Below are 16,956 nucleotides of genomic sequence, written 5' to 3'. Positions count from 1 at the left end.
TTCTGAAGATGTCTGCTTGCATGACATTAGGAAATGCAGAGCAAACGAGAGACTAAAGCAAGACTTGGCTCAGGCCAAAGATTTTCTGTCTTCTAAACAGATCCCAGGGTGGAGAATCAGTTTGAGGATTCCAGTTAGCATCTGGGTCGGAGCACATCTCCGCGGCTCTCACGTTACCCCGTTTTGTGGCAGTGAAGCCTGCGGTGGTGAATTCATGTGAATGGCTGAAGAGGCAGTTCAGAATTACCCACATGGGGCATCGTATTTATTCCGTTTTTTCTTGTACAGTGCAGAGAATTTCAAAAAACATTTTTTTAACATTTTGTTTGGAAAGTCGGGCAAATGAGCTCTGTCACTATATCTCATCACGACTCCGTCGAGGAACGCGGAGTTGATGTGTTGGTGTTGCAAGTTGTTTCAAAGTCCCTGGTGAGCTCAGATGCTCAGTGCAGCCGGAGGGATCTTCCATGAGATGAAATGCCATCAGAGATACAGTACGTATGTAGGAGTCTTAATTAAGTCAGTCTTCTCTGATTGTGAGCTTTTAGAGCATGCCTATCTCAAGCTTGCCTGCTTAATTGGATGTGTGTGTGTCTTTGTGTGTGCTTTCTTTGTACGTGGGCGAGCCTCTTTGGAAATGTGCATGTCCGTATCGCAGTCATTATATGTGTAAACAGGAGCTCAGTGGGGAACATTCTGCATAGCACAAACCATTGGCATGTTTACTCAGTCTCTTTTCTCAGCTCGGGCTTTCCCCCCCTCATTCTTCCTATCAGCATGCTGTCTGCTTCACAATTTCAGTGACTTAGATGACTTGGGTGTGCAGGTGGCGGCTCACTTCACAGACTTGACACACATACACACACTCTTTAATCTCCCCTTTACCCAATCCTTGTTAGGCAGATCAGCCACCATGTGCTGCTCTTTTCAATCAATGAATGCCAAAGGCAGTAAATCATGGATTAAGGTGCAGCATGGCACTCCATTCTGCATGCTCCCAGCCCTTCATCTCATCAAGGTGCAAACAGAAAAACCCAAGCACCTGCACGTCTATGATGGCCCCCGTAAACTTTAATCATTGCTGGTGACCTCGCTCATCACCACCAGATTAAAAAACAATTGTGCCTGCGCCTCGGTCCCTGCTACGGCCCCCTGCTAGTTTTATGTATTGGCTCTTATCTCTCTGGTTAAATTATTTTCATCAATCAAACAACCCTATCAAGAAAAGTGACTGCCGTTTAGATAAAAGGCCCCCCCACTGCTCACAGGTAATATTTAACCGATGAGGGAGCTCGTAAAGACAGATGAAGAGCTACAGTGCGTCTCTCCGGGGAGCCTGTGTACATCTGATTTTGTTATGAAGCTGTCACAGATTTAAATAGAATTTCAGGATCACTTTGTCCCAAGAGAAATTCAATCGATTCCCTAATGGAATCCTGTCTTTATATCGGCAAAGACTTATAGAGACAGCACGCTGCATGGTTCAGACACACTAAAAAAATGCACAGCTCTGTGTATTGTTGTACGGGACATAAATTAAAAAAAAAAAAATCACATTTCTAGGCCATTTTGGGCTTTGATGGGGGTATTGTATTTTTCTTACTCAGCTGATATCTCACCAAGAACACATGACAGAAAGACGTTTCTCGTGCAGAAGGAATTTTCTTAAAGAAAACAGCGAAACACAAACACTGCGTGGTTTGCAAAAAGGAGATGCAGAAGATTAATAATAGATTTTTGGTTGTGTCGTCTAAGTGGATCAAAAAGGACAGAATTTTCTTTTCTTGAGACGTTGCACTGATATTCAACAACTAAAGGCCTGAAAGGGTTAGAAAAAAAACCCCTTGATGGCAGTGTGTATTGTAACATGCAATATTTCACCAGCTTCAAATATAGTCATTGGTTTATTGGTTTGCATTTTACCCCTCCTTCCAAAAAACATTGCGTTGTTAAGCAGGAGTCAATGAGTCTTATTTCCCTTGTTTCTTGTCCCCTTACTAATCGGCCCTTTGTGAGTTGTAAATTGATTTGGTCTGCCATTATGAAGGAAGTCACAGGGTTTCTAATTTTTTCCCGGGGAAGTGCAAAGTGACCAGGCTTTCAGCACAGGATCTAATTTGGAGGTCTTTCATCTAAAGTGTTTATACTTGTTCTGAATGCCCTTGAAAGAGGGACAAACAAATCTGCAGCATCCCGCTTCATCCCACAAGTTCCTCCAATCTCTCTACAAAAATTTTAGTATAGACTACATCATGTTGTAGTGTCGGCATGATGAATTGGACACGTGTGGAGAGTGCCACATATTTTCAGACTCTTTCTTCAAAGCACTTTCAGTGCTGCACTTAGATGCACACGTGGCAAGTGGTGAAAGCAGTTTTCTGATGATCGTGATCAAAAAAGGAAGAGCAGCAAAGATGATATAATTTAGCCCATTTTTGCTACCACAAACTAATTAGCCTATACTTTTACACTGCGGATGCATTGAAGTGCTTAGAGCCTGCACAAAATTTAGCCAGTGAGGCAATATTAGTGTCTCACTCACCTTTCTTCTCTGCTTGTCTGTCAGTATGTGTGCGCTCGTATCTCTCAACTTCATGTGTGCATTTATTTTGTATTGTTATATTGTTGTTATATTGACTTCTTTTGTATTTCTTTATAATTTACAGTTATTCATTGGCAGCAAATCGAGGCAAAGCAGACAGATTCTCCTTGTCTGCAAATATATTTCACACTAGTAAAAGAATATAGTGCGTGTTAATATTCTCACAATGTGGCTGAAGGAAACGAGAAAGGGATAGAGACATGAAACCCAAACATTATATAGAGAAATAGCTGGAAAAAATTCGTCTGGAAGAACAGAACGCTCTGTAGTTCTAAAAGTTGTCTGCTGGGCATTTGCACTGCAAGACTGTCCTCTCTTAGAAAAAGACCCACATACAGAATATTTGCAAAAACAAACATGGAGTGACACTTGATGAAACTCTGTTAGGATGTGCTGGACTTCGCCCAACCAGTCTACACCTGGAGAAGGCATTCAACCACTTCTCTAAGGAAGTCTTGTGGGAGGTGCTTTTGGAATTTGGGGTATCAGGCCCATTGTTGCAGACTCTTCAGTCCCCGTACACCCTTTGTTGTCGGTGGATGTTGGAATCCACCAGGGTCACCAGTTGTCATTATCTTCATGATCTTCATGGACAAACGTCATGAAGACGTAAAGGTGCAGCTGAGGGGTGGTGGGTGTCAGGTTTGTTGGTCTCTTGACCCTGTCTTGAATCATGCAGCGAAATTTAACAGTTGATGTATATTCCTACCCTAGCGAATTAAGTTCATTGATTTGTAGAAACACCACTCTAACAGAGGAATTGCTCTTTGGAAAGCTGCCAGAATCTTTTGACAGAAACTGTCATTTTTAACTGGCAGAAGTTCTCCTGTCTGCTTTAGGGCATACCTGCCGCCGTCTACAGCAGATACTGCACTGAATGAGAATCAAAACCTCACACAACCTCATTTGAAAGAAACTAAACCATCACCATCTGAATTAAAATATCTACCCAGGGAAACAGTTAATGTTTTCAATATTATGATCTCGAATCCAAAAATGTAGCCTTGCCACAGGCTGCCAACCTGTACAGCATGTAGCCCACCCTGTGACAGCCTGGATAGGCTCCACAACCCTGAATAAGCAAATGGATGGATGAGATGTGTGACTAAGTTTCTTAAAAAAATAGATAAAGTCACTGTTGTTAATGCCGTTTTCACATGATTAAAAATTTGCACAATACTTGATCATCTACGGCTGCGGGAAACTTGATTGCTTTGGGGAAACAATATATTTCCTGGAAACAGAGAGCAAGTGAAGTCTATGGATTAGGTGCAGCAGGTTGGCGGAATAACAGTGCGCTGAATACCACACATTTGCTTCCAACTGTGTAAATATACCAGAGGGAGGATTTTCTCTTTAAAGACCTTGTGAGTTAGCATAAAGCGTTACCCTGCTACAACAAGCAATGTTTTAACTTAACCTCTGGAGACAATATTTTGACCAAAGTGCCTTTAGTTTCTGGTACAGGCTCAAATTGGAGTTGAAGTAGCTGCGGGCTAGAGGTTTTGAATACTTTTGCAGTTACTCGCTTAGCGAAGGTTGTTGGAGATGAAGGAGAGCAAGATGCTTTTTAAAGCCAATAGGATTTATTATGTGTTCTGTGCCCTATAGCAGACTGGATTTAGCCAATCCCTAGACATATCCTTTCCCTCTCTGTACCCACAGCTGTCATGCAGAATATCTCATCACATCGACCGAATGCGGGTGGGTTGGTCTGTCGCCTTTCTGTGAGAGTGTGTGAGTGTGTTAACATGAGAAATGTGGCTTGTGGTTAAAAGGGCAGTGGAATAATAACTCTGGCACCTGCTCAGGCTCCCGTGCGCTGTTAAATGTCCCGCTACTCACAAAGTCAAATACAAGACAAGCCTAATGGCTCCCCAATGCTCGTCTTTATAAATGATGGTGTTAACTATAACTCTCTTAACACTGAAGCACTTTGCGGATCAAATACAATACATATTGCTGTGGTTTGTGTGTCCCATTAAAGGTGTCAAGTTAAACTCGGCAGTGCTTTAACTATTGAATTCTGTGTGGACTTTTCAGCGTATTTGCTTCAAAAAATTGTTTGAAAGCAGTAATGGAAGTGTTTTTGTTCAGCTAAATAAATTAGGTAGACATCCTGGTCTCCTGTCCAAGGCGTGCTGTCAGTTTGTGTGGTACTCAAATCAATGCACCACACGAAATAATAGGTTCCTTAGCCATTATTTAAACCATTCGTAGGACCTGAGTTATAGTTTTCAAAGTTCATTCTTTGATTTTTGTGCTAATTGATACCGTGTACCTGCACAAATCCAGTTTCACTGAAAATGTTTTTTAAAAAAGCCTCAAAAAAGAGGCCAATGTGTTTGTGTTCAAGGACACCGTAACTGAGGCATTTAAATGTGAAGGGTATTTCATATCTGCAGTACAGATACACTGAGACAAGTCATCAATGCATCACCGTGGCAACCAAGAAAACAGCTCCTTAAAAGAAGCAGTATGTAGTATTTTAACCTAAACCCTGATCTTTTCTGTAAACCCTGCAGCATGTCCTCAGAATAATACAAATGATGTGCAAAAAAATTAGATGTGCATGACTTCTCCTCGACCCTGATAATGGATTCATTTCGCCACCATGAATTAGTACATATGAGAGTGGGCAGATGAAAAATCCTGTTCAGGGACACGGGAATAATGTTTGGAAAGTCCGGTGTCCTGAAACACTAGATCACCGGTTGTGGCCGTGAGACCGTGTTGGCCTTACATGCAGGATTTTGCATAACTTCGGACGACAGACCGTAGTTATAGCAGACCAGTCTCCAAGTGTCATCTTCATCAAAGTCCTCATGCTTTTTTCTTTCTCTTAAAACAACTCAAATGTCGTTTCCATGGTTTTAGGTAAACACGATAAGATGGCTTGCTGATTGCAGTATTAGTTTAGAGTGATTGTCATTCACTAACGTGTGCATGGTGATAACAGCAAATATTAGATGTTTCATAACTCTGATGGTGCATGTACACTTATGTTGTGCATGAGGTAAGAATTCCTACTCACATTTTTGTAAACGAGGGCGCAGATGTTCATGTCGCCTAGCCTTTGGCTTTTACCTTTAATTTCCTTGTAAGCAGATGCATAGTCACATATCTCTTAATATTGAAATCTGACGAGAGATCATAAAAAATTGAGACCGATATTTTTTTGCAGGTGTATATATTAACACATTTTTATATATGAGCATGAGATGTGATATTGTTAGTGGCGGCACCACTCCACACCATCCAGATGAATGAGCTCAGCCCTCATTATGATTTCGGTGGATGTTGAAGGGAAAATATTAGAGAGATTGGTTCCATAGCAGAACCTAATTGATTTATAATGCATCAGCTCAGAAAGCAGTGAGTAGTTCCTCACATGGATGAACATCGGCTTAGGGTGTGGTGGAGGGCATTTGGAGGTTAACAGAAGTGTGGAATTGAGGACTACATGAGATTGGAAATGTTTTGAGGAAGATTGTACTGGTATCGGTCAGTGTTTTTTACACTTTTCCATCTGCATCTTGTTGTTCTGCCACAGCAGAGGCTGTTGTTGTTGTGAGGATGTGGCGTGTCGGCTCCAAGAGTACTCAGATTTACTTCCGATCAAGTGCAGCAGCTCCTGATTGTTAAAAACAATACCTGTACTTTCTTGATTGTCTAATAGTGGGATAATGAAAATTGGCCTTGAATGTGGATTGTGGATAATTATTGAATATGAATGCTACATCCTTCCTATACTGTACTTTTGTTTATTTTTTCCCTGCATCAGACAATTTGCTGTTACTGCAATAAATTCTCTTATTTTTGCCCACTAGCATTTTAGCCTCCAAGTAGTGCGTCACCCAGTGCTGCATGGAGATGATGGAGGGATGCATGCATAGCCTCGATGTACAGCTTGAGAGGAATGCAATGAGGGGAAACCTTGGTATGAAGTCAAAGTGAAGGTTAACACGATTTGAGCTTTGATTGTTTTTAAATGAAAGCGAGCGAGTGTCTTTAGTGGTGAAAGAAAAGCATAGGATGTGCGACCTGCTTTAGCCTGTAAAGACTTCAGTGTACATTCACAACCATCATTTTAGGTATTTACCAATAAGTTGTGCTGGCTACAAAGCAATCTTAGATCAGTCTCTGCAGTCTCACCCAGTGATGACAGTAGATGGGTGGCTGATGTCTGTGTGTTCGGCTGATATCTCACTCCCCAAAACCTGCCGCACTACTTTTAATAGCGAAGCTCAGAGCTGTAAGGGAATCTCGTTTATTAGGATTCAGCCCACTTCCTGACATGCTGTGAAGGAATAGATAAGAGCAGTGGGAATGTGGTCTGAGATAAATAAATAAACAGATCATGCACCAAATAATTAACCTCACAGGGTCTTTGACATGCTCTGAAAATGCTTGGAGGTGGGGGGCTTGGGGGGGTATTGAAAATGGAGGTAGAACTCTCGCATTAGGCTCATCCTTCCGCCCTGGGAAGCTGTTCTATATGGATCTCCAAGGTTAACCGATCCATTCTGATGCTCCTTTATAGTGCTGATGATATGATTATTACAGACTGATCTAGATTTTTTTTCTTTCCCAAAATACCAGTATAATTTATGTGTAAGTATGAAATGTTCCAAATCCTAAGGGCTCTTGATTTCTGGCTGATGATCCCCATTGAGGTGGTACTGAACTGAGAAAAGTAGCAAACTGTAAAATTGAAAGTTTGAACTGCACAGTCAGTGCCATGCCTGATAATTTAATCACAAGGCGAATGATATAAAAATGCAATGCAGAAATGCAGACTATAATAAAGACATTATAAAAGTCCTTTCTCTCATTCAGGGTCAGTTCTTGGTCATCATTTTCTATGGATTCCAGCCATTTCGGTTCCTTTTCAGGGACCAAGGCCAGAGAGAAAAGCCTCAAGATACCAATTTTTAATCTGCACCAGCATTTTCAAAATAACTCCAATTAGCTGAGGGAAAGAGTTTTAGTGGCTAGCTGTTTTCTCATGGAGAACTAACACAATAATGAAAATCAGCAGAGTTCTAAGCCTCTTATATCTCCCCTCATTCCGAGCTCTCCTTCAGCCTTTAAATTGCCATCATTTGACAAAGTAATCAACATTGTTTTAATTAAGTTGTCTAACTAAGCTCAGATGCATTTTTCCCTCTCCCTATTACCACTCTTCCCCACCATAAAGTGCCTCACATCACTTCTTCACTTCTCTCTGTAGCTTGACTATCCACAGAAGTAAGTTGGAAATCATGTTTTCTATTGAAAATTTGCAAAGCCCACATTTCAGTGCAGTTATTAGGCATTGGGCACATAGTATTATTTTCATACTGGAACACTTGTCAAAATAAATGTCAAAAGAATCCTTTCAAAAAGACAAATATGTTGTGTAAAATAACAGAATTCTGCTGTTATTAAAACCTGTTCTGCTGTATAAGACAGGAAGTGATTTGCAGTACGGCTATGTTACTCTTTCTAATTCAAGTATTATATCTATGTACAATTCCATGCAAAACATTTGCTGCATGCATACAAGCATTAGACAGTTAAAACTGCATTAACAGAATTGAACTCAAAGGCAGCCCCGTTTACTGTTTTGTTTGGAAGCAGGGGCGTCGCTGTCCATGGTGCTGAATTTGAGCTCTTGCATCTTGTAGCTCTTGGAGCTTGGAGTGTAACAACAGCAAACTAGATTTAATTTCAAGCTATGATGGCTGTTATTTACAGCCTACAACTTGCAATAAAAACATAATCTATTATTCACCAGACGACTATTTCCGTATGTGTCCCTTGTTTCACCAGTGCAGTCTTATATATTAGCTTTTGCTGTTTATTGGACCTCTGCCACTGAATTAACTGAGAAGTACAGCGCTGCTTTGTGTCACGTAATAACAGATCATGATATGCAGGTGCTGAATTTGTCATTAACACACAGAATGGAATATAATATTTATGCGATTTTCTGTGTACATATGCACTTCATTTAAGAAAACAGCTTCCTGTTGGTTTTTGCACGAAACATGCTGGGCTTTTCTTTTTTCTTTCTTTCTATCTTCAAGTGCAAGTTGGCTTTTATTCTTGTACTTATTTGCCCTGAATCAGAAATGCACTAATTAGGTGACACGGGGAAATTTTACTGATGTATTCCAAAACATATTGAGAAAACTATTACAGAAGACTACATTATTTTTTATAAAACTAATCAAACATGATCAAAATGCAGTTTTAAAACAATATTTCTTAAGCTCAAAGATGATTTCCTGCAATATAATCCACATTAGTGTAATCTGATATACTAGTGACTGATGTTTGAAACATGAGCTACGTCTTCAGCCAAATGTTGAATATTTTCTCTGCAGATGATTTAACACATGTAGTCAGCACACTCCAGGAAGGATGTGTGCGTTTCATCCGCAGGCTGATTTGTGAGGGGAGCTGTGTGTAATTTTATAGGCTGACATGACACCACTGACTAAAGTTATTTATTTAAATTTCCCAATAAGACGGCGGGATCAGTCAGCATCTACGGCTGGGGTTTTTTTCTTCAGCTTTTTTAAACATGACATTAGAAAGCTATTCAAAAAAGGTTTATTAGCAAAATGATCTGAATGAATGAAGCCGTCCTCGGGGGGAGTCACAGGGAGTCCAGAGCTTCATGACATCTTTGCAAATATTTTTTTAATAGATTGCATATATTATTAAATCTAGTGTATGAATTCAAACATAGCACGGTGCTATATCGGAACTGATATTACTGTGCAACGAGTTTCAGTTTTTCAACTTCTAGCCATAAATATTTTGTAATAGCGGCATGTGTTCATGATAGATTATCTGTATAATCAGTAACACCACGAAATGAATCATTTTGTGCATTCTTATGAATACAATTTCATAACCATTGGATATGAAGACTCTGAGGTCTTTTTCCTTCCCCAATTAGATAAATAACAACTGTTATTGATTTATTTTTATGTTTATTACAGTAAGTTTCCAATCATAATGGAGAAGAAGAGCCACTGAGTTTAAACAAATTAATTAGTTCATATTAACTGTTTGCACTGTTAATATTCCTGCTGCTTGAACAGCAACACACATCAACTGTCTGTTAATTCTTCCACTGACAGCATATCTTGGGTGATAGATATTGATTCTTGTGGTGGTTTCTTTTTTTTTTTTTTTTTTTTTTTTTTTTGGAAGTGACATCAGAAACAGCAGCATGTGACATCACGTGATGGCGGAGCTTCAGTTCATCCTTTGTCATCCTTTTCTTTTTTTTTTTTTTTAATAGGACAGGGGGAAAGAATGAAAGAAAGAGGGGGAGAGGAAGAAAGAAAACCAAAGGGGAGAAGAGACGGTGAGAAGGGGGGGAAGAGAGAAAAAAACAAAAAAAAACAAAAAAAAAAAAACTCCTGGGTCACCTGTATGGAGAGAAAGAAAAACAAAAAAAACAGGGGAGACAGCAAACAACAAAGAGCAACATAATAATAATAATAAAAAAAAAAGCACCATCACAATAAACTAGCTAGTCATAGATATCAATAGTTACTAAATAATAAACGATATTGTGCAGCACGCAAGATAGACAGCGCACAGTGTGCTTTGAGGCAGCAGCCAAGAAAGCTGTAGTCCGCATCTGTGAATACCCATGTGTGCATACCTGTGTGCATACCTGTGTGGATCAGCATGCTTGCATTCCAAAGGTTTCTCCATGTAATGATCTGCTAGAGAGTGTGGGGAGCCACAGCCCTGTCCTCTATGGTATCAAGCAGGTATGGAGGAGATCAAAACTCCAGACATCCAGAGGCCCCCAGAACACAAGAGACCATGGAAGACCAACAGAGGGGCAGCCGCGCCACTGTCCCAGTAAGAGCTGAGGAGAGTCCCAGATGAGGGCTCGCCCAGCAGCCGCGGAGCAGAAGCCAGGGGGAGTTGCAGTGACGCGCCCGTGAGCTCCGCCGGCAGCCAGCTGTGCCTGAGTGACCGAGCCCCAGGCCGAGAGGCCGGGGGCACCCCGCCTCCAAAGTGGCCCGAGCGAGCCCCAATAAGCGGCCGCCAAGGAGTGAGCCGGTGTGTACCCGGACGCCCACCCCCAGATACAAAGAACCACCAACGCACCGATACCTGAGGGAGTCCGCCACCGGCAGGGGAAGTGGTGGTGGGTGGAGATAGGCCTCCAAACCTTGGAGGGCCCGAGATGTCCCCAGAGAGGTGGCGTCTGATACCCAACCTGACATATAGACACAGACATACAGGCACACACAGACACAAACATCCATTCCCCCCCTCATGCTCTCATATGCACTTCACACTCAACCGACGTGGAGACAGACATAAAGGGACGCTGTATACACGATCACACTCCCCAAGCGTACTCTACTAACCGGGTCTAGGTACCCTTGCCCCTGGAGGGGGGGACTGCACCCAGACCCAGGTGGTGTTACCCTTTTCCCTGCGGTGGGGAGAGGCAGACCGCCCCGACTCCGCAGCAGCAGGGAGGCCCCACACCCCAGACCGCAGCCGGACGGCCAACTCCTCCTAGCCCCCCCGCTCCAGCAGGCCGCAGAGAACGGGGGTGGGAGAAGACTCCAAACCTCCCTCCACCCGCTCATTGTAGTGTTGATGCATGTGTGTTCTAAGGTGCATTTAAAACCCAGGAGGGCTTGGAGCTACCTGCCAGAGAGCAGCAGGTAAGCGCATAGTCCCTCCTGCTAGCCCTCAATGTCTACATGTATTTAAAATTGAGAGGTGGGCAACGACGCCAGGGGTGAGGCGTACACCCTGATGGTAACTTGGACTCCGTGTATCGTGCCCACCCCCAAGATCCTATATGTATGTGTAATGAGGGTGTGAGTAATGTGAATGTCTAAGTTGTGGGATAAAATTGAGGCAGAGGCAGCCAGAAGGGGACAGAGGGGGGGGGGGGGGGGGTAGCCTCCTCTGCATCCTGGTGACATACCCCTACTCCAAGGCCCTGCATGTGTGGGTGGTTGTGGTGGAGCAGGAGGAGGGAGGCAGCTGGAGATGGGGAGGGAAGGAAGGGAGGGGCAGGTGACCCCTCCCTGGGGCCAGCTCCCCCGCTGACCCCAGTAGGCACTCCCACACTCCGCGACCTGCCAGGGAAAGGGGGGCCCAGGCCCATCCAGACCGGGGCCCAGCGCAGCAGCGCCCCCCGGCCCCACAGAGCCCGGGACAGTCCACCCAACCCCACCACAGAGAAAACTGCACCCACCCCACCATCCACTCGTCTTCCAGACTACATGAGACAATAGACGCCCAGGCTGAGATCTTCCTCCACCTCTCCTGTATCTCCCCCTCCTGCAGAGAGTTCCTGAGGGGAAGAAAGCTCCTGCAAGGTGTAACAATCTCCCCCACCGGTTGAAGAGCCCCACAGGCGACTCGACACACCGGCGGCACCCTGCGCCAGGGATGGGCTCCCATGCACCCACCCGCCCACAACCCCGGCAACACACAAACCAGGACCCAAGGCCCCGAGGCCCAGCCAGGGCCCCGGCCCAGAGATGGAGCGCCCCCAGACCCTCACGCCCATCCCGGACCCACCCAGGGGCAGACAGGCTACCAGGTCAGTAACCCACGCTCATCACCACAGACCCTCCCCTAGCCCCGCTGCACGCAGCCACGAGGAAATGGTCAGAAAAAGGCCCCCAACCGGACATGACCGCTACCCCGGGTTGAGCCCCCCAAGGAAGATGCCTCCGGGGAACCCCCCGACGCCCTAAGCCTGTCCCTGCCCCCACACCAATCACAACAGTGAAGGCGGGACCAAACTATGACCCCCCCACCCCCACTAGGTGATGGAGCCGATCAAAGGAGCCCAGAGCAATTGATCTGATGTGGTGGCAGAGGCTGTATCAAGACTAATGTAATCTAATAGATAATTTCTATATTGGTTAGAATTAAGATTATTTTTATTTTTCCAGTTCATGAGGACTGTTTTCTTGGCTATGCATAGGGCAGTGAAAACCATATGGGCTAAATTGTTTTCTGAAGTGACATTATCTAAGCTGCCCAACAAACACACTAAGGGGGAAGTTGGAATGTTACATTTCAGACACTTTGATAAGTCTTCACATATCTCGCGCCAAAACTTCTGCACTGGTGGACAGAACCAAAGAGCGTGGATGTAATTGTCTGGTGTATTGCTTTGACAGTGTGAGCAGTTGTTGGAAGATGTAAAGCCCATCTTGAACATCCGATGACCTGTATAGTGCACTCTATGTAGTATTTTGTATTGTATTAATTGCAGACTGGGATTTTTAATCAATTTAAAAGTTTTTAAGCAAATCTGAGACCAGAAGTTTTGGTCTAAACTGACTGATAAATCTGCTTCCCACTTTGCAATAGGAAGGGATATTGATTCATCTAATTTAGAGAATGTTCTATATATTTTAGATAATAATTTGGGGGATTTAAGAGTAAGGAAATGTGCCGCACTTGGTGGTATTTGTAATTCAACTTGACTGAGGTTAAATTTCTTTTTTATTATGGATTTAATTTGTTGATATTCTAAAAAATTTTTCTTGTTGATCCCATATTGTGCAACTAGTCTGTCGAATGGGATCAATTCTGTTCCTTCCAATATATGTTCTAAGTATTTAATTCCTTTACAACTCCATTCTGGGAAGTTAATCATATTATTGTTTTGTAACATGTCAGGGTTATTCCAGATAGGAGTACGTTTGCATGGGATTAGTGAAGACTCCGTTATTTTTAGATACTTCCACCATGCTGTTAGAGAGAAGCTGATGTTGATACTTTTAAAGCATTCATGTTTTTTGATGTTTGAGCTAATAAATGGTAGGTCTGAAATCTCTAGATCCTTGCATAGTGCCTGTTCAACATCTAGCCAAGGTTCATCTAGGAAGGTATGTTTTGACCATTCTGAGATGAACTGAAGCCTGTTGGCTAAGAAGTATTGGTGAAAATTAGGCAGATCTAATCCTCCTCTATCCTTGGTTCTTTGTAGCGTTTTTAAGCTGATGCGCGGGGGTTTATCTTTCCAAAGGAATTTGGAAATGGTGGTTTCTAATAATAATTTGGGACATCAGGGGCTTCATGGAGGTGAATGTTTTTCTTCCTCTCTCAGAGATCAACACCCCTCCCTACACACTTCAACTGTGTTTGTGGTCTGCCAGTAAGTGCCATCTTAAACCAATTTATTGAGGGAGGAAAAAGGTTATTAAGCTCCTCTACCACAAGTCACACTGACTTACTGACGGAGTGCAATGCTGTGTTTGTAAAACACACTCTGTGCAAATGCAAGAGTTAAGAATAAGACGTACTTTTCTTTCATTTAGAAACTTGTTAATATGGTTATTTATGAAGTATTACATATTTATAGGAAAAAATGCCAAAAAGCTTGGGAGTAAGTTATATTTTCTTTCATAAGATTCCACAGGAGGAAGGTCCTGCCAATGTAATTTTATCCAACATCTTAATGGAGAGCGCTTCATGTGTGAGTGTGGCTACAAACACAGTTACGCTCCGTGACAGAGTGGGAGTGGGGAGGGTCCAGTTTGAAAGAGGCCCCCTGTTGCAGCTTTTAAAGGGGGATGAGAGGAGCGCACGTGATTGCGCATTACTCAAGCTCGCTCTGACTCCACCTGCTGATTTTCTATTCCTCCCACTATTCATGGATTCATCTCCTCTCCTGTTCTGTGTAGGATCCACGCTGCACCAAAGCTGGTTCACCATTTTGCTTGCGTGTTTTTTTCGTTTTATTATCCTCCTTGTTATTTCATTTGCCAAATTTCACCCTCACTGGTTTTGATTTTGGCTCATAGTCTACAAAATGCTCAGGGCTGTTTAAGTGCCAAACTGTCTAGAGCACCTTCAGATACTCTTACTTCCCTGATTTACAACCGTCAGTAACATGTGATCTCTGTATGGATAGATTATCTGGACCCTGCCATCCCTTTCAGAGATCTTTGCATTTACTATTAGCATTAAAATAGCATCTTGTTATCTCGATTGTGTCCACAGTGTAGTCTGACCTCAATTTGCAAATTCATTAGCTAGAGCCGACTGACTTGTCAACAAATGTAGCACATTTCAAATCAAGGAAAGAAATGCTGCTGTATGAGCTCGAGCTTACTTTTTCCATCGCCAAGATTAACTCTACCACCTTAAGCTGTAGTTGGATCTTCTTGAGTTAGCAGTAGCAGGCAGAGTTAGGGGAGCTTTCGGCTTTAAGATCAGAATATGGCACAGATTGTATTTATACCTTGCTAAGACCTGATGCCAATATAAGCCCAGCAGCCTCCAAATGTTTGTGTAATCCAGTCCCATTTGAATCATATGAAGGCATTTATATTTTGAAATAACATTCTTTTTTTCCCCTCAGGCTCAGGTCAACCAGGCCTAGAAACCAGTCGCTGAGCACTTGGCAAACACCAGAAAGGTGCTTGCTGTTGATTTCTGACAATAACAAAGACATGCAGGGTGCTGCACCGAAAACCTCCATGCAATTCCTTTGGTCACTAGCAAACTGCTAGTAGTTTGCACGTAAGATGCCAAGTTGTCACGCACTACTCTCAAAGTTTGGGGTGATGAACTGTTTGCTTCAAAGTAAGAGTCACACCATCTCTGTAAACCTCCAGCAACCCCTCACCAACCACTCAGGCCTCCTCATTTTCCCGTCATGACTAAAGTATCTCGGGGGGTCAGAAACTGGTCTCCAGGCTTGTGTGACTGAGATCCAATCCCTATTGAGTTGTACTGATACAAACTACATGTTAATACCCAGTGTAAGTGAGGTAACCATATTGTACACACTTTTACTCTCTATTATTATCAAATATCCAGTTACAGTTATACTCTGGTCATTTTACTAGCTTGAAAAACGTAGTAAAAACCTAAATCTTTATATAATATACCATTGCATTGAGAAGATTTTTCGTCAGCGTCATACATACATTTGTTGTCTTTGATCTGTTTAGCTTGAACATGTTGCTCCCTCATGCACCAAATTCGTGTCACTTAACAGCTATTCAGTTAATAACTGCGAGTAGAGTAATTTTCAGTGCCTACAGCCTCGCTTTTCTCCAACATTTTTCTGTCAATAATGCTGATAAAGGAGAAAGCAAAGCATCATTGGTAAACTTAATTATATATTGTACTGTGACCTTTAGAAAAAATCTCAACTTCTTCTCATTGCATGCTTTCCACACAGTCAATAATAAAGTTTCTGGCAAACAAATTAACTAACAAACTTACACCCTTGGCCAAATCCTTTATGTTTACAAAAAGGTGATTCTGTGCTCCAAATGAAAAACACATTTTTAATGAAACTGCTTTACAAAGTTTGAATACACCTCCCACACATAATTAGCCTATTGCCCTTGAATTTGAAGCTAGTTTTTGTAGTTTGTACTTATGTTTGAACAAAAATAATAGTCAAGGAACAAGAGGAGTAAAAATTATACAGTAAAAGCTTTGATCTATTAGAAAGATGTTGAATTAGAAAAAAGTAATGAACGATACAAGAATCAATAATAAAATGTAAAATTAGAATTTAATGATTTTTGTATTTCCATTCCAGAGGCCTCTAAGTTTGAAACGTGATGTTATGCCTCCTCCCGCACGCATCATTTCAGTCACAGGAAGTGGCGCCGAAGAAGTCACTGCTCCTGTCGTTTCATCTGCGAGTAACACCGGGTTCATATGTGCATGTGTACAATACACAGTCAATTATTTAAAAGTTTAATTTTAATAAAATTCCACCTTGGCATTAGGCACCTACTTGCGTGAAGCAAACAAGTTATTAAGAAGCATTCTGGATCAGGAATAATTAGCTACTCTCAGATATAATTCAATTTGTTTCCTTGGTTTTGCCCCTTTTCTTCTTCCGTGGCATAAACAGCGCATACATTAATTATAGCAACTTTATTTAATTATTTTGGTTTAATTTTAATTTAATAATTCTGTACTGTGGGAGGTTCATTGTTGGAGAATGCTTATAATATGATGAATAATAAAGGATTCTGAACGTAAAGGTGAAAATGCCAAGTTCATTTTTAAATTATTAATGAATGAGCCCATCTTCAGAACAGAGTCAGCTAATATGTGTTAGTGTCATGATCCGGAGTTTGTGACTCCGTGTTTATGTTTTAGTAGTTATTATTATTCTGGGTTTTGTTTTCATGTTCCTATGTGTTCCCCAGTCTGTGTGAAGTTTTTGCGTTGTGTCATTGGGTGTATGTGTTTCCTGTTTTATTTTGAAGGACCTCCCTTCGTTTCTGGTTTGTTTTGTTAGTTTTACCCAGTTTAGGTTTCCGGTTTCATGTTCACCCACCATTGCTGTTTGTACCCACTCCTGTAAATAA

The 16,956-nt window shown here is 42.2% G+C and overlaps 1 protein-coding gene across 6 annotated transcripts in view; it reads left to right on the top strand.

Annotated features, from left to right (window-relative positions):
* cadm1a (cell adhesion molecule 1a) overlaps positions 1-16,956 on the top strand; it is a 473,893-nt gene that overhangs the window by 159,696 nt on the left and 297,241 nt on the right. For 3 of the 6 annotated variants that reach the window (XM_082549416.1, XM_082549412.1, XM_082549413.1), the window contains exon 2: positions 9,903-9,968. The exons of the other annotated variants lie outside the window; for them this stretch is intronic. In XM_082549416.1, coding sequence (XP_082405542.1) covers positions 9,903-9,968 — 66 coding nt within the window. The remainder of the gene's footprint in view (positions 1-9,902; positions 9,969-16,956) is intronic. 6 annotated transcript variants of the gene reach the window in all.

The sequence above is a fragment of the Aulonocara stuartgranti genome (genome assembly GCF_965226115.1).
Source record: "Aulonocara stuartgranti genome assembly, chromosome: 10".
In the NCBI taxonomy this organism is placed as follows: Eukaryota; Metazoa; Chordata; class Actinopteri; order Cichliformes; family Cichlidae; genus Aulonocara; species Aulonocara stuartgranti.
Note: the sequence above shows the minus strand (reverse complement) of the source record. Positions and strands in the feature narration are given on the sequence as shown.